Genomic DNA, 18,505 nt, shown 5'->3' with positions numbered 1-18,505 from the left:
GATGGGCGTAGGTTACGTTCATGGCGTAGGCAGTGATCCGGCGAATCTTAGGCAGTTTTTCTCACGTGGTTATGAGCATGCGCACGGGGATGCGTCCACGTCACGACGCATGCGCAGTTCGTTAAACGTACTTTGTCTGGCTCTCAAACCATCATTTTCATGAGGTCACGCCTCATTTGCATGGGTTTGCATGGGGCAAGCCCACTTCCACCTACGCCGGCCTGCGCCTTCGAAACCTACGCCATGCCGACGCAGCTTTGGGAGCACTGGCTTCCTGAATTCCATGCTTGTCTCTTTGCGCTGCGTCGGCGTAGCGTACATTGATATGCGCTACAGCGGCGTAATGTGCGCCCGTTCTCTGTGAATCTGGGCCCTCGTATATAACATACTGATGGTGGGTTTGGGAGATACACCTGTAAACAGAAGGGGCTAGATTCACGTATCCTGGCGTATTTTAGTGCGGGCGTAGCGTATCCCATTTACGCTATGCCTCGGCAACTTAGACGGGCAAGTGCAGTATTCACAAAGCACTTGCTCCGTAAGTTGCGGCGGCGTAGCGTAAATCAGCCGCCGAATTCAAATTGAGAAGAGGTGGGCGTGTTTTATGTTACGCCGGAAAAAGCCTTACGCAAACGACGTAAAAAATTCCAACGGGCGCACGTACGTTTCAAAAATCGGCGTATCCAGCGCATTTGCATATTCTACGCTGAAATCTACGGAAGCGCCCCTAGCGGCCAGCGTAAAATTGCACACAATTATACGCCGCCGTGTTCAAGTTACATCGGCGGAGGAAGCCTATTTTTTCAACGTATCTGCCTTTGAGAATCGGCGTAAAGATACGACGGCGCAGATTTGAAATTACGGCGGCGTATCTGGAGATACGCCGCCGTATGTTGTTGCTGATATCTAGCCCAAGATTTCCCCAGCTATCATCTCACATTCACAATACCTCAGTGCGTGTTTTCTACTGGACCATCCTGATTTCTTGCTAAAAGGCGGAGTTCCCCAAATCGTTCTGCGAGTAAACAATAACCGTTGTGCCGTTTAATCACCAAATGCTCACAAAGCACAAACTGGTCTGAACTGCTAATACAAAGTGCAAACAGAACTTGGGGAATGCGGTAATCGTTACCTGGGAAACTCCCGGCTAACAAAGAAGTTGACATAAGTCAGTTTACAAATATGGCAACTGACAGCTTTGTTTTCTTTGGCCCAGATTCTCAAAGGACTTACGACGGCGCAGCGCCATGTACGCCGTCGTAAGTCCTAATCTGGGCCGTCGTATCTATGCGACTGATTCTTACGCCGTCGGATCGTAACTGCAATATTTTGTTCCCCCGCTTTTCCCGGCGTAAAGTTGCCCCTGCTATATGAGGCGCAGCCAATGTTAAGTATGGCCGACGTTCCCGTCGAAAATGTAAAAACTTACGTCGTTTGCGTAAGTCATCCGTGAATGGGGCTCTACGTCATTTACGTTCAGGTCGAAACCAATGACGTCATTGCGAGATCATTTGGAGCAATGCACACTGGGATATTTTAGGGACGGCGCATGCGCAGTTCGTTCGGCGCGGGGATGCGCTTCATTTAAATGAAACACGCCCCCTACCCGCCTGATTTGAATTCCGCCGGGTGTTTTACGCTACGCCGCCGCAACTTTACAGATAAGTGCTTTGTGAATAAAGCGCTTGCCTGAAAAACTTTCGGCGGTGTAACGTAAATGACATACGTTACGCCGCCGCAGAGATACGCACGATGTACCAGAATCTGGCCCTTCGTTTTCATTGATATGTTTGTAGCCAAGTCCCGTGTCCCCTTTGGTCTAATGAGAACCTCCAGAGTTAGGGACAGCTGACATCCTTCTTTGTAGAGTGGGTTACAAGGCATGGTGGGTGTAATGCAAGGTAGATTCATGGGCACCAGACACTTCTTGAATGCAAAGAGATTTATTGTGTTTTAACCGCTTAAGGACCCATTCACGCCGATATACGTGCACGCGACCCGGTCCGAAGCTCCGTGGCCGTGGGACTCGCGGCCCCGATCGCCGCTGGAGTCCCGCGACCGGTCCCCGGAGCTGAAGAACGGGGAGAGCTGTGTGTAAACACAGCTTCCCCGTTCTTCACTGTGGCGCTGTCATCGATCGTGTGTTCCCTTTTATAGGGAACCACAATCGATGATGTCACACCTACAGCCACACCCCCCTACAGTTAGAAACACAGATGAGGTCATACATAACCCCTTCAGCGCCCCCTTGTGGTTAACTCCCAAACTGCAATTGTCATTTTCACAGTAAACAATGCAAAAAGGGAGGGGGGCCAGCTGGGCCTGCTGTAAGGGGCCCTGGAAACCTTCGGGCCCCTTATGCCGCGTACACACGATCGGTCAAACCAATGAGAACGGTCTGATGGACCGTTTTCATTGGACCAAACCGATCGTGTGTAGGCCCCATCGGTTATTTATCCATAGGTTAAAAAAAAAACAATCTTGTTTTAAATTTAACCGATAGAAAAAAAAATATCGTTTGTAGGCACGTCCATCGGTTAAAAACCTGTGCATGCTCAGAATCAAGTCGACGCATGCTTGGAAGCATTGAACTTCGTTTTTTTCAGCACGTCGTGTTTTACGTCACCGCGTTCTGACACGATCGTTTTTTTAACCGATGGTGTGTAGGCGCGACTGACCATCAGTCAGCTTCATCGGTTAACCGATGAAAACGGTCCATCAGACCGTTTTCATCGGATAGACCGATCGTGTGTGCAGGGCTTTACAGGTGTAATGCAAAAAAAAAAAAACGGGAGGGGGGGGGGGGGGCAGCCAAGTCCCTGGGGACCATCGGGTCCCATACAGGTGTAATGCCCCCCTGATGGCGGCCCTGGCTTTAACTGTATTATGTCGAACTCAAATTACTGGTAAATAAAGTTGAGTTTCTGACTTGATCAAATTACCTCATTGTTTTTCTGTATAGTATTAGTTGTTCCATGATCAATAAGGTAGACACAAAGGTAGCGAAAGTCTGAATTGAAACCTGACCTTGGAAATAGACTCCAGGTAGGAAGGGGTAGGAAGACGCACAATGAGGAGCCCTTGGCAATAAGTCAAATAAATGCCATTTAGGTAAATCCGGGGAAAGCCCATTCGTGAGTTCATTGTATGATCCAGCAGAACATGGAGACTGGCTTGGAAGAGACTACAATGGCTCTGTTAAGAAGCATGTTGCAATAATATCTTCTAGGCCAAAGCAAACACAGAAAATGGACTTTGCTTTACGCTCCATTTCCAGTGTAAGTGACATTATGGTGTAGCTGGGCGCTTTCCATATAACCTGACCCTTAGATCCTTCACAATTGGGTGTGACCACCATTGGCTGTACAGGGGGTTGTTAATGGCACTTCTTCCAGGAAAAAGAGGTGTAAAATAAATACTTTTCTATGTCTACTGCGTGGCAAACATTTTATTTCTCCTTCCCTTCAAGCCTCGTACACACGCTCGGTTTTCTCGTCAAGAACCAGCAAGAAAACTGCTGGCAGAGCCGTTTACCGGCACTTTCTGGTTCACGCGATGATCAGCTGTGATTGGTCACAGCTCATCACATGATAAGAAGCCTCAGGGGCTTCATACCATGATCGGAGTTGCACCACCGATCGCAGCACCGGCAGGGATATCCTGATCATGTCACAGAACGTCCAGTTAGGATATCACAACCACTTTGCCACCGTCATTCTGCTATATGGCGGTAGGGTGACCACATTTCCAAACTGCCATTCAGGGACACCCCCCTCCTTCACCAAAATTTGCCAATTTTAAAGTTTTTCAGGAGCAGTGATTCTAATTATGCTTAAAGTGCAACAATAAAAATGAACAATTCCTCTAAATATAGTGCCTAGGGGGGGTCCCCTTAGTCTGCCTGTAAAGTGGGGAATGTGTACCATGTATTGAACATGCTGCAGCAAAAATGAAATTTCTAAAGAAAAAAAAAAGTGTAATATCACATATAAATTGACTCACTGGTACCCGGCTATTAAAAAAAAACCGAAAAAAAAAAAAACCTAGTGTCCATACCAGCACCCACGGGCTCTACCCCCCACCCCAAAGCATCACGTCCCCATCTTACCCTGGCTGGTGGTTGTGGTGGCATGCAGGCAGGGGGGTTATCAGAATCTGGAAGCCCCCAAAGGGTCTGGAATGGACTAGGGGAGGGGGACCCCACTCCGTGTTTTTTTTTTTCTACTTTTTTTTACTGGCAGCTTTATTTTTTATTTAACTGTGAGCGGAAAAGCCCATTGACAGCTGAAGGCTCATCAGTTGTTAGAGACAACGGCTTCCCAGCCCCGCTCTCTCATCGGGTGGCTGTGTCAGTTTCATTGCGGGACACTGTATTGTCCTGGAATGAAGTTGCCCGGGACAGAATTGCAAAATGCGGGACTGTCCCGGGCAATCCGGGACACGTGGTCACCCTGGCGGGCGGCAAGTTGTTAAGGCAGTGAACCTTCCATTTGTCCTTGAAGAATTCATCCTAACCTTGGGGTTGAGTTACTAAAACTGGAGAGTGCAAAATCTGGTGCAGCTGTGCATGGTAGCCAATCAGCTTCTAACTTCAGCGTGTTCAATTAAGCTTTAAAAATTAAAATAAAATAAAAAAATACTGGAAGCTGATTGGTTTCTATGCAGAGCTGCACCAGATTTTGCACTCTCCAGTTTTAGTAAATCAACCCCAATGTGTTCATCTATCAGTAAAGACTGCTATCCCAGAACATGAGGCCCCTGGGGCTCTTTTACAATGACCACCAGGAGGCAGTAGAAACACTCGGCTCAGCCATGGTTTTACCACCCTCTGGCCATCCACCGGATTTCTAACATTACACACATGCCGTGTCAATTTTACCGCAGGCTGCAGAGTTGACAGACAGCACCTGTTGTGGCGGTTGCCTCACAGTCATGCAATTTAATCTTGCTGTTCAGCAATTAACAAAAAGGAAAGTAAAAAAAAAAGAAAAAAGGTGGAGGCAGTAGCATCTCCTAAATGCCTGCCAGCCACTGCGCACAGGGTGTCACCCCATGTGCATTAGCATTATCCAGGAGCAGCACCTGGTGGGCGGTCGGGGGTGCCAGTGGCCATTGTAAATGCCCCCAATATATTAAAGTATAGGTTCAACTTTAGGAACACATTACACCTGTATTTAGGGTGTACCGCAATTAACAGTCTGCCACCACCAGAGCCCCCTTCCTGGGACAGCGGGTGGCGTACATGTGTGTTTTAACTTTGGGGCGCACACCCTAATGCAATAGGCTGCGCACACCTATGGCCACTGCTATACTGGCCGCTGAAAAGAAATTCACTGCAAATTGCTTTCCAGAGGGTGGTAAGCATTACTGCCTGTCTGAAAGAGCCCTAAGTTGGAATTATGCTGCGTACACACGATCGCAATTTCCGACAAGAAAAGTCCGATGTGAACTTTTGGTCGGAAATTCCGACTGTGTGTAGGACGTTTTCAGCAAAAAATTGAGAGCTGGTTCTCATATTTTCCGACCGGGAAAAGTTATTTTTGGAAATTCCGATCGTCTGTATGCAATTTCCGACGCACAAAAAAACACGTCGACGCATGCTCGGAATCATTGTAATTCGTTTTTCTAGGCTCCTCGTGGTGAACGTCACCGAGTTCTTGACGGTCGGAATTTTGTGTGACCGTGTGTATCCAAGACAAGTTTGAGCCAAAATTCTGTCGGGAAAAAAATCCACAGATTTCTTGTCGGAATTTCCGATCGTGTGTACGCGGCATTAGATATCCGGACTCTCGGTTTTAGTTGCTGACAGTTTGTAGGTGTGGTGGCAGGTGATGAAAGCAAAGTCATAAATCAGGTTTAAAAATTGACCCTGACCCATCATATAGATAATGTAGAGATAGAAAATAGTTGTTCACACTCCCCGTGCCTGTTAATTATCTGTAGGATCAAGGGTGGCACCATGGAGAATTCCAATGTACGGCACATAACTTACCATAATTATCTATACCAAGACAACAGAGTCAATTCATTGCTGGGCGTCGGGCGAGTAATTTTATCTATGCTCTGCGATTTATTACATAACTATCGCTTCCAAATGTTCCATTCACATACACAAGTGTTGCTTAGGTGCGCAGTATTTATATCTTCACATGAAACAGTTATTTAACCGGTTCCCGACCGGCGCGCGACTATTTACGTTGACAGAATGGCATGGCAGCGCATATGGGTGTATATATACATCCCCTTTAAAATGCGAGCCATGTGGTCACGCGCGCACCACCGCCGGCGCGCTCGCGAACCCGTCACAATGTCCGTGACCACGCCCGCGGGACTCGATCGCCGCCGGTGTCCCGCGATCGGGTCACAGAGCTGAAGAACGGGGAGATGTCAGTGTAAACACAACATCTCCCCGTTCTGCCTAGCTGACACTGTCACTGATCGTCTGTTCCCTGTCATTGGGAACAGCGATCAGTGATGTGTCACGGCAAGCCACGCCCCCTAACAGTTAGAATCACTCCTTAGGTCACACTTAACCCCTTCAGCGACCCCTACGGGTTAACCCCATTCACTGCCAGTGTCATTTTTATAGTAATCAGTGCATTTTTTTATAGCACCGATCGCTGTAAAAATGACAATGGTGTCAAAAGTGTCTGATGTGTCCGCCATAATGTCGCAGTCACGATAAAAATTGCTGATCGCCGCCATTACTAGTAAAAAAAATTTGTAGACGCTATAACTTTTGCGCAAACCGATCAATAAACGCTTATTGCGATTTTCTTTTTTACCAAAAATATGTAGAAGAAGAATATCTATCGGTCTAAACTGAGGAAAAACATTTTTTTATATATATATATATTTTTGGGGGATATCAATTATAGCAAAAAGTTAAAAATATAGGGCCAGATTCACGTAGATGAGCGGCGGCGTAACGTATCGTAGATACGTTACACCGCCGCAATTTTTCATCGCAAGTGCCTGATTCACCAAGCACTTGTGATGAAAACCTACGCCGGCGGGCCAATTCAAATGGGCGCGTGCCATTTAAATTAGGCGCGCTCCTGCGCCGGACCTACCGCGCATGCTCCGTTTCCGAACTCCCGCCGTGCTTTGCGCAAAGTGACGTCCTTTTTTAGAACGGCGACGCGCGTAGCGTAATTCCGTATTCCCGGGCGGGTTTACGCAAACGACGTTATTTTTTAAATTTCGACGCGGGAACGACGGCCATACTTTATACAGCAATACGATTGCTGTGTAAAGTTAAGGCACCAAAAAAAACGACTAACTTTGCGACGGGAAACTAGACTAGCGGCGACGTATCGAATGTGAAAAACCATCGTGGATCGCCGTAACTCCTAATTTGCATACCCGACGGTGGTTTACGACGCAAACTCACCCCAGCGGCGGCCGCGGTACTGCATCCTAAGATCCGACAGTGTAAAACAATTACACCTGTCGGATCTTATGGCTATCTATGCGTAACTGATTCTATGAATCAGCCGCATAGTTAGAACAACAGATACGACGGCGTATCAGGAGATATGCCGTCGTATCTGCTCTGTGAATCTGGCCCATAGATTTGTTTTTAAAATGTTGTCCTAAGACTAATGCCGATAATTTTTCGGGTTCTAAAAAAATAAAAATTTTCAGGCTCTAGAAAAAACAAAGTTTTTTTCAACTTGATCTTTAAAACGGCCTTGCCTACACACGATCGTGCAAAAAAAAAAATGCTCTAGCAAAGCGCGGTGACGTACAACATGTACGACGGCACTATAAAGGGGAAGTTCCATGCGGATGACGCCACCCTTGGGGCTGCTTTAGCTGATTTAGTGTTAGTAAAAGACAATTTGCGCTTTTCTGTCTGTTACAGCGTGATGAATGTGCTTACTCCATTACGAACGGTAGTTTTACCAGAACGAGCGCTCCCGTCTCATAACTTGCTTCTGAGCATGCGCAGGTTTTTACGTCGTTAAAGCCCACACACGACCGAAAAACTACAACGTTAAAAACGTTGTTAAAAAATGGCGCATGTTGGATTTTTTTTTTGGTCGTTTTTCAGAACCCGAAAAATGCTGTGAAGCCCACACGCGATCGTTTTAAATGACATTTTTTAAAAACGTTGTAAAACGATCGTGTATACGCGGCATAAGACTAAAACTAAATCGAAATTTGCTGCCAATATGAACACAGGGTACAAGGTAGCTGGCCTAAAAAATAAAAATAATAAATCTGAGAATGATAAAAAATCCAGACCATATGAAAAAAAAAACTGAGATGCCAGAGAGGAGTCATTTTATTATTCACAGCTCTGGTCCGGTATTGCAGAACTCATTGACCGCAGGCTGAGAAATTAGGAAACGTGTCATTTATTTCTCCATCATCTGCTCCATTGCTTCACCTATTCATCCTCCCTGCAACTGTCACCGCAAATCATCATAGCTGTAAAGCTTAATAGGGGGTGAGCGCCCAGACCGAAGCAAACACAGACGCTAACAAGATCCTTCCCATTGCACTTATAATAAACACCAGATGTCACTTATTCATAAATCCATTCAGTGGCGGCTGGTGCTCAAAGTTTTTTTGGGGGGGGGGCGCAAACGGAAAAAAAAAAAAAATTGCAGCCTCACTGTGCCCATCAAATGCAGCCACTGTGCCATCAATTGACACCAATGTGCCATTCCATCAAACGCAGCCACTGTACCATCAATTCGCACCACTGTGCCATGCCATCAAACGCAGCCACTGTGCCATCAATTCGCACCACTGTGCCATGCCATCAAACGCAGCCACTGTGCCATCAATTCGCACCACTGTGCCATGCCATCAAACGCAGCCACTGTTTCATGCCATCAAACGCAGCCACTGTACCATCAATTCGCACCACTGTGCCATGCCATCAAACGCAGCCACTGTACCATCAATTCGCACCACTGTGCCATGCCATCAAACGCAGCCACTGTGCCATCAATTCGCACCACTGTGCCATGCCATCAAACGCAGCCACTGTGCCATGCCATCAAACGCAGCCACTGTGCCATCAATTGTCACCACTGTTCCATGCCATCAAATGCAGCCACTGTGCCATCAATTGTCACCACTGTTCCATGCCATCAAATGCAGTCACTATGCCATGCCATCAAACGCAGCCACTGTGCCATCAATTCGCACCACTGTGCCATGCCATCAAACGCAGCCACTGTGCCACGCCATCAAATGCAGCCACTGTGGCATCAATTGTCACCACTGTTCCATGCCATCAAATGCAGTCACTATGCCATGCCATCAAACGCAGCCACTGTGCCATCAATTGTCACCACTGTGCCATGCCATCAAACGCAGCCACTGTGCCATCAATTGTCACCACTGTGCCATGCCATCAAACGCAGCCACTGTTCCCATCAATTGTCGCCACTGTGCCAATTGTCACCACTGTGCCCTTTAATTGTTGACACTGTGCTCATTGTCGCCACTGTGCCCATTGATGTCACTGTGCCCTTTAATTGCCGCCACTGTGCCCATTGTCCCACTGTGCCCATTGTCACCACTGTGCTCATTGTCCCCACTGTGCCATTGTCGCCGCTGTGCCCTGTAAAATGCCCCTCCCCCGCCCGGCACTTACCTTTCTGGAAGTCAGCCATCCTCCTAGTCCTTCCACGTCCCTCGATGTCTTCTCCCGCCCACGATGAGGCTTCAGCCAATCAGGTTACCGATAACCAGAACCGGTGAACCTGATTGGCTGAGACGCCTGTCAGTCTTATCCAAGGAACGCACCCCCCGTACGTCTCCTGGATAAGCATCCGGAAGGCTGGGGGCTGTACTCGGAAAGCCTATCGGAGCTGCTGGCTCTGATAGGCACTTCCGCACAGCCAACCAGCTGCCGTTATTCAGGTGGCTGACGCTCAAGGTCCGTCCATCTGATTAGACCAGCGGCCGGCAAGAATAACATAGATTTGTACAATGCATGAATCTATGTTATTTGTTGTGTGAGAGCCAGAGGGGGCGGCGCTCCAGCGCCCTCTATAGACGAACCGCCACTGAATCCATTTGATGGTTTGGAAAAATTACACCACATGGACTAATCTGCAATAGAGCGCCATACATCATGCCGTCTACGTGCAAAAACAACAACAAAGTCTGTGGTCATAAAGAAGAAGCAAAATTAAAACGGAACTACACTGCATCTAATCACCACAAACCAAAAATACTATTTAATTCATTTTTTAATATTCAGACTCCCCCATCCATCTCTGTCTCCATGCTTTATTTCGCTGAGAAATCACTTTGAAAAACACTCCTCCTAGCATTTCTGACCGTGGCCATCTTGAGTAAGGGCAGATGATTCATGTAGCATTTACTTCCTGGAATCCATCTGCCCTTAGCTCAGGCATGCACACAAGAGGGCGTGCTTAGCTGAGAAATCCCCTCCCCTCCAGAAGACTCCTGGGATGCATGATATTAGTTGCCTAGGCCAGAAACCCGATCGCCGCGGGTGTCCAGCGATCGGGTCACAGAGAGGAAGAACGAGGAGAGGTGAGTGTAAACAAACCTTCCCCGTTCTTCCTAGTGTGGCTGTCACTGATCGTCTGTTCCCTGTGTTAGGGAACGATGATCAGTGACTTCACATGCACAGTAGGGTGACCACATTTCCAAACTACCATTCAGGGACACCTCCTTTCCCAAAAATCAGCTTGTGTTGTAACGAATCACAGCACAGTGATTGGACACAAGAGGCGGGATTTATGATTTCTCCAATCACAAGCAGGGGGCGGGGATTGTGCTCCTCCAGGCATTACCCGGCCAGGACAAGTACTGTCGGTGAGTAAAGCGGTGATGTGGCGGCCTTTTTTGGGGGCATCAGATTGGCCCCGGGGGGGTGGCTGTGCCAGTTTCATTCCGGGACACCGTATTGTCCTGGTAAGAAGGTGCCCGAGACAGACCTGCAAAATGCGGGACAGACGGGCAATCCAGGACACGTGGTCACCCTAATGCACAGCCACGCCCCCACAGTAGGAACACTCCCTTAGGACACACTTAACCCCTACAGCGCCCCCTCCTGGTTAACCCCGACACTGCCATTGTCATTTTCACAGTAATCAGTGCATTTTTATAGCACTTTTCGCTGTGAAAATGACAATCGTCCCAAAAACTGTGTCAAAAGTGTCCGATGTGTCCGCCATAATGTCGCAGTCACGAAAAAAATCGCTGATCGCCGCCATTAGTGGTAAAAAAAAAAATTAATAAAAATGCAATAAACTATCCCCTATTTTGTAAACGCTATACATTTTGCCCAAACCAATTAATAAACGCTTATTGCGTTTTTTTTTTACCAAAAATAGGTAGAAGAATACGTATCGGCCTAAACTGAGGAAATTTTTTTTTAATATATATATATATTTTTGGGGATATTTATTACAGCAAAAAGTAAAAAATATTGAATTTTTTTTTAAATTGTCGCTCTATTTTTGTTTATAGCGCAAAAAATAAAAACCGCAGAGGTGATCAAATACCAACAAAAGAAAGCTTTATTCGCAGGGAAAAAAGGACGCCAATTTTGTTTGGGAGCCGCGTCGCACGACCGCGCAATTGTCAGTTAAAGCGACGCAGTGCCGAATCGCAAAAAGGGGCCAGGTCCTTTACCTGCATATTGGTCCGGGGCTGAATTGGTTAAACTTGTAAACAAAAAGTGCCAGATAAGGCTTAGTCAGGAAGTGGATAATACTTTCAGTTGATATATAGCACCATTGTTATAGTGGTTTACTACTGTATATATTAGATAAAAAAACAGGGAAAACTAAGAAGACTTTTTTGATTTGGGTTCAAAAGAGGGACAATTCCTGGAAATAAGGGGCGGTTAAGTGAGTGAAGATTTCTCCATACAGAAACTGACCATGTTTACTCATATAATGTTTGCTTTCTGTTGCAGGATCTGGTATGTGAACAATCAGGTATGTACTGCTTGGAGCTCCTCCTACACTTCTGTTGTTGTTTCTGTTGGTGAGACAAGCATGCGGGAAGGGAAGGTAACGTCTCCATTCTCAGGGATTAGCTTTCTGGCGCCCTTATCTTTTCTTGTTATTAGAAGTTAAAAAGGGGATTTCACGAGTAGGGTTGCCACCTTTTCTTCAAGCCAAACCCGAACACTTTAGCAGTGCACGGCAAATATATATATTTTTTGTAGTACATTAAATCTATTATGTACAGTAGAGGAGTGTGGAGGGTATGATGGGGCAGTATGTACAGGAGAGGAGTGCGGAGGGTATGATGGGGGCAATATGTGCGGGAGAAGAGTGTGGAGGGTATAATGGGGGCAATATGTGCGGGAGAGGAGTGTATGATGGGGCAGTATGTACAGGAGAGGAGTGGGGAGGGTATGATGGGGGTTGTATGTACAGGTGCAGAGGGTATGATGGGGGCAGTATGTATGGCAGAGGAGTGTGGAGGGCATGATGGGGGCAGTATGTACAGGAGAGGAGTGCCGAGGGTATGATGGGCATAGTATGTACAGGAGAGGAGTGCGGAGGGTATGATGGGGGCTGTATATACAGATGCGGAGAGTATGATGGGGGCAGTATGTATGGGAGAGGAGTGTGGAGGGCATGATGGGGGCAGTATGTATGGCAGAGGAGTGTGGAGGGCATGATGGGGGCAGTATGTACAGGAGAGGAGTGCCGAGGGTATGATGGGCATAGTATGTACAGGAGAGGAGTGGGGAGGGTATAATGGGGGTTGTATGTACAGATGCGGAGAGTATGATGGGGGCAGTATATATGGCAGAGGAGTGTGGAGGGCATGATGGGGGCAGTATGTACAGGAGAGGAGTGCCGAGGGTATGATGGGCATAGTATGTACAGGAGAGGAGTGCGGAGGGTATGATGGGGGCTGTATATACAGATGCGGAGGGTATGATGGGGGCAGTATGTACGGGAGAGGGGTACGGCAGGTATGATGGGCGTAGTATGTACAGGACAGGAGTGTGGAGGGTATGTTGGGCGCAGTATGTACAGGAGAGAAGTGCGGAGGGCATGATCGGGTCAGTATGTACAGGAGAGGAGTGCTGAGGGTATAATGGGGGCAGTATGTACAGGAGAGGAGTGCGGAGGGTATGATGGGGGTAGTATGTATGGGAGAGGAGTGTGGATGGTATGATGGGGGCAGTATGGATGGGAGAGGAGTGAGGAGGGTATGATGGGGGTAGTATGTATGGGAGAGGAGTGTGGAGGGTATGATGGGGGGGGAGTATGGACGGGAGAGGAGTGCGGAGGGTATGATGGGGTAGTATGTATGGGAGAGGAGTGTGGGGGGTATGATGGGGGCAGTATGGACGGGAGAGGAGTGCGGAGAGTATGATGGGGCAGTATGTATTGAGTGCGAAGAGTATGATGGGGGCAGGAGCTTCAGATTGATAACACACACACCAGCACAGTGTGTGCATTTAGTAAGAAGAAATGACACTGCTGCTGTGACTGTCTCCACAGTGGCAAGTATATGCTAACAAAGCTCCCCCCTTTGCCAGATTGGTCTGTCCGGGTTTCAGGCAGTCTGAAAACTGGACAGCTGATTCAGAACCCGGACTGTCCGGGTGAATCCCGTACAGGTGGCAACCCTATTCACGAGACACATTCAAGACCGGAAATACAGTAAAACCTTGGATTGCGAGCATAATTCGTTCCGGAAACATGCTTGTAATCCAAAGCACTCTTAAATCAAAGAAAATTTCCCCATAAGAAATAATGCAAACTCAGATAATTCGTTCAACAACCATTTATTCCTAGGTCCTTCAGTCTATAGTCCATATAAAAAGATTATAGCAATGTGATAAGTTGTGTAATCATAAAATGTCCATCCACAAATGGAAGCCTCCACAAGGGGATTGGAAGCAAAATCCAGCAGGAGCTCCAGAGTATAAAAGAGAAGAGAGGCGCCTCTAAGTGTAGCAATTTGGTTACATTTAATGAAGGTACAACATTTAGCAACTCACATGGTTGATGATTAACCACTTCCGCCCGGTAAATAGTCAATTGACGTCCGGGAAGTGGTTGTGAAATCCTGACTGGACGTCTATTGACGTCCTGCAGGATTTCATGCTGGCGCGCGCCGATCGGTGATGTGGGGTGTCAGTCTGACTTCCCGCATCTCGGATCTCGGTAAAGAGCCTCCGGCGGAGGCTCTTTACCACGTGATCAGCCATGTCCAATCACGGCTGATCACGATGTAAACAGGAAGAGCCGTTGATCGGCTCTTCCTCACTCGCGTCTGACAGACGCGAATAGAGGAGAGACGATAGGCGGCTCTCCTGACAGGGGGGGTTCGCGCTGATTGTTTATCAGCGCAGCCCCCCCTCGGATGCCAACACTGGACCACCAGGGAGTGCCCCCCGGTGCTCAATAGAGCAAAAAAAAAAAAAAATACCAATAAAAAAAAATTAACACAATCGATGCCAATCAGTGCCCACAAATGGGCACTGACTGGCAACATGGGCGCTGGCTGAAATGATGCCCAGCAATGCCATCAGTGCCACCCCTCAGTGTCCATCAGTGCCGCCCAGTGTCCATCAGTGCCACCTCTTAGTGCCCATCTATGCCCAGTGCCCATCTGTGCCACCCATAAGTACCCACCAGTGCCACCCATAAAGAGTGCCCAGTGCCACCTATGAGTGCCCATCAGTGCCGCCTATGAGTGCCCATCAGTGCCGCCTATGAATGCCCATCAGTGCAGCATACCAGCGCCGCCTATCAGTGCCCATCAGTGCCGCCTCATCGGTGCCCATCAGCGCCACCTCATCGGTGCCCATCAGCGCCGCCATATCAGTGCCCATAATTGAAGAAGAAAACTTACTTATTTACAAAAAAAATTAACAGAAAAAAATGAAAACTTTTTTTTTTTCAAAAATTTCGTCGTTCTGCGCATGCTCCGTTTTTTCCCGCCTTGCTTTGCACGAAATGACGGCGCCCCCCGACGTGTTTTTTGAACGACGACGTGCGTTACGTCCTTTCGTATTCCCGGACGTCTTACGCAAAAAAAGAAAAAAATTACAAATTCGACGCGGGAACGACGGCCATACTTTAACATGGCTGGTCTAAATCTAAGCCATGAAATAGCAGGCGTAAGTTTGCGACGGGAAAAGCCGACTAGCGACGACGTAAGAGAATGCGACAAACGTGCGTACCTTCGTGGATCGCCGTAAACAGCTAATTTGCATACCCGACGCTGGAAAACGACGCAAACTCCACCCAGCGGGCGCCGGAGTGTTACACCTACGATCCGAAGGCGTACGAAGCCGTACGCCTGTCGGATCGAAGCCTAAAGCCGTCGTAACTTGTTTTGAGGATTCAAACTAAAGATACGACGCGGCAAATTTGAAAATACGCCGGAGTATCAGTAGATACGCCGGCGTATTACAACTGTGAATCTGGCCCTACATTTTTATAGAGGTCTAATCATCAGAACAATATAAGGGACAAAAGGACTTTCATGCGCGGCCCATTGTCCTTGGCAGGGGGACTTATCTGCGTTTCTTTCTTCTCCAATACAGAAATGTTGTGCCTTCCCGGAAACATGGAGACGGCGATGACCCCGGTCCTGGTGCCGAGTGACCTCAGAGCGGAAACGGTGAAGAAATGTCACAATGATAACTGCTCTCTCTGTGTCCGGGTGACGGTGGAGATTTCGGCAGCTTTCCTAACAGGTGAACATTCTCCGATGGTTCGGTATTTGAGTAACTTTGCTTCCAGGTTCCTCCAGGGCTTTGTGAGGAGCAGAAGTTTCCTGCCTTTGGATCAGGGGTGTCAAACTAGGGTGACTACGTGTCCCGGGACAGTCCCGCATTCTGCAGGTCTGTCCCGGGCACCTTCACTCTGGGACAATACAGTGTCCCGGAATGAAACTGACACAGGTCCCAGCATGAACCCCTCAGAGATTAAGATGTGACACCACCCCAACTAGTGAAGAACTACAGGTCCCAGCATGAACCCCTCAGAGATTAAGATGTGACACCACTAGGGTGACCACGTGTCCCGGTTTGCCCGGGATCGTCCCGTAATATACACTTTTGTCCCGTGTCCCGGGAGCCTTCAAACCGGGACAATGGAGAGTCCCGGAATCAACTGCCTGCCACACTCACTGCCGCTGCTGCAGCTGTAATTAAATGATTCTAAATCACTGGTTGCTAGGGAAGCCCCGCTTGGCTTGTAGCAACCAGTGACGTCACCGCAGTGTCCCGCTCTCTCTGCGGCTCCGACTCCACCCCCACCTCCTCCTCCTCCAGCGGCCAGCCGCGGTTCTTGCTGCAGAGAGAGCAGCAGCGTAACAGGCAGTGAGTCACTCACCGTTAGCGGCACAGACCAAGACCTCCTCCTCCTCCCCTCCAGGCATCGGTTGCACAGCTGGACTCGATCCGCCGCCCGTCCTGAGTCCCGACCTCCCGCGAGTCCCGACTTCCGCTGCGCCGCGGCGCCGGCCATCCTTGGAGCAGGGGCAGAAAAGGTAGGTGCAGGGGAGGGGGGGGGGGTTGACCATGCAATGGGGGGAGATATTATACAGTCCAGATTACAATTTGCAGGGGCAGCAGAGGTGACAGTGAGAGAGGGGGGGGGGGGGTTGGTTGCATGGTGCACCCCCCTTTCTCTGTCACCTTTGCTGCCCCTGCAAATTGTAATCTGGACTGTATAATCTCTCTCTACCCAGTCCCTCTGTCACCCAGTCCCTCTGTCACCCAGTCACTCTGTCACCCAGTCACTCTGTCACCCAGTCACTCTGTCAGTGTCACCCAGTCACTCTGTCACCCTGTCCCTCTGTCACCCAGCCCTCTGTCACCCAGTCACTCTGTCACCCAGTCACTCTGTCACCCTGTCCCTCTGTCACCCAGCCCTCTGTCACCCAGTCACTCTGTCACCCAGTCACTCTGTCACCCTGTCCCTCTGTCACCCAGTCCCTCTGTCACCCAGTCCCTCTGTCACCCAGTCACTCTGTCACCCAGTCACTCTGTCACCCAGTCACTCTGTCACCCTGTCCCTCTGTCACCCAGTCACTCTGTCACCCTGTCCCTCTGTCACCCAGTCCCTCTGTCACCCAGTCACTCTGTCACCCTGTCCCTCTGTCACCCAGTCCCTCTGTCACCCAGTCACTCTGTCACCCAGTCACTCTGTCACCCAGTCACTCTGTCACCCTGTCCCTCTGTCACCCAGTCACTCTGTCACCCTGTCCCTCTGTCACCCAGTCCCTCTGTCACCCAGTCACTCTGTCACTCTGTCACCCAGTCACTCTGTCACCCTGTCCCTCTGTCACCCAGTCCCTCTGTCACCCAGCTCTCCGTCACCCAGCTCTCCGTCACCCAGCTCTCCGTCACCCAGCTCTCCGTCACCCAGCTCCTCTGTCACCCAGTCCCTCTGTCACCCAGTCCCTCTGTCACCCAGTCCCTCTGTCACCCTGTCCCTCTGTCACCCAGCTCTCCGTCACCCAGTCCCTCTGTCACCCAGTCCCTCTGTCACTCTGTCACCCAGTCCCTCTGTCACCCAGCTCTCCGTCACCCAGCTCTCCGTCACCCAGCTCTCCGTCACCCAGCTCTCCGTCACCCAGCTCTCCGTCACCCAGCTCTCCGTCACCCAGCTCTCCGTCACCCAGCCCCTCTGTCACCCAGTCCCTCTGTCACCCAGTCACTCTGTCACCCAGTCCCTCTGTCACCCAGTCCCTCTGTCACTCTGTCACCCAGTCCCTCTGTCACCCAGTCCCTCTGTCACCCTGTCCCTCTGTCACCCAGCTCTCCGTCACCCAGTCCCTCTGTCACCCAGCTCTCCGTCACCCAGCTCCTCTGTCACCCAGCTCCTCTGTCACCCAGTCCCTCTGTCACCCAGCTCCTCTGTCACCCAGCTCTCCGTCACCCAGTCCCTCTGTCACCCTGTCCCTCTGTCACCCAGCTCTCCGTCACCCAGTCCTCTGTCACCCAGCTCCTCTGTCACCCAGTCCCTCTGTCACCCAGTCACTCTGTCACCCAGCTCTCTGTCACCCAGTCCCTCTGTCACCCAGTCACTCTGTCACCCAGTCACTCTGTCACTCTGTCACCCAGTCACTCTGTCACCCAGTCACTCTGTCACCCAGTCCCTCTGTCACCCTGTCCTCCGTCACCCAGCTCTCCGTCACCCAGCTCTCCGTCACCCAGCTCTCCGTCACCCAGCTCCTCTGTCACCCAGTCCCTCTGTCACCCAATCCCTCTGTCACCCAGCTCTCCGTCACCCAGCTCTCCGTCACCCAGCTCTCCGTCACCCAGCTCCTCTGTCACCCAGCTCCTCTGTCACCCAGCCCCTCTGTCACCCAGTCCCTCTGTCACCCAGTCACTCTGTCACCCAGTCACTCTGTCACCCAGTCCCTCTGTCACCCAGTCCCTCTGTCACTCTGTCACCCAGTCACTCTGTCACCCAGTCACTCTGTCACCCAGTCACCCAGTCACTCTGTCACCCAGTCACTCTGTCACCCAGTCACTCTGTCACCCTGTCACTCTGTCACCCAGTCACTC

General features: G+C 49.6%; 1 protein-coding gene across 1 annotated transcript in view; it reads left to right on the top strand.

The window, feature by feature from the left end:
* IL17RC (interleukin 17 receptor C) overlaps nucleotides 1-18,505 on the top strand; it is a 90,022-nt gene that overhangs the window by 27,043 nt on the left and 44,474 nt on the right. The window contains exons 2-3 of the mRNA XM_040359012.1: nucleotides 11,921-11,942; nucleotides 15,530-15,682. Coding sequence (XP_040214946.1) covers nucleotides 11,921-11,942; nucleotides 15,530-15,682 — 175 coding nt within the window. The remainder of the gene's footprint in view (nucleotides 1-11,920; nucleotides 11,943-15,529; nucleotides 15,683-18,505) is intronic.

Source organism: Rana temporaria, chromosome 7 (assembly GCF_905171775.1).
Source record: "Rana temporaria chromosome 7, aRanTem1.1, whole genome shotgun sequence".
Taxonomy (NCBI): domain Eukaryota; kingdom Metazoa; phylum Chordata; class Amphibia; order Anura; family Ranidae; genus Rana; species Rana temporaria.
Note: the sequence above shows the minus strand (reverse complement) of the source record. Positions and strands in the feature narration are given on the sequence as shown.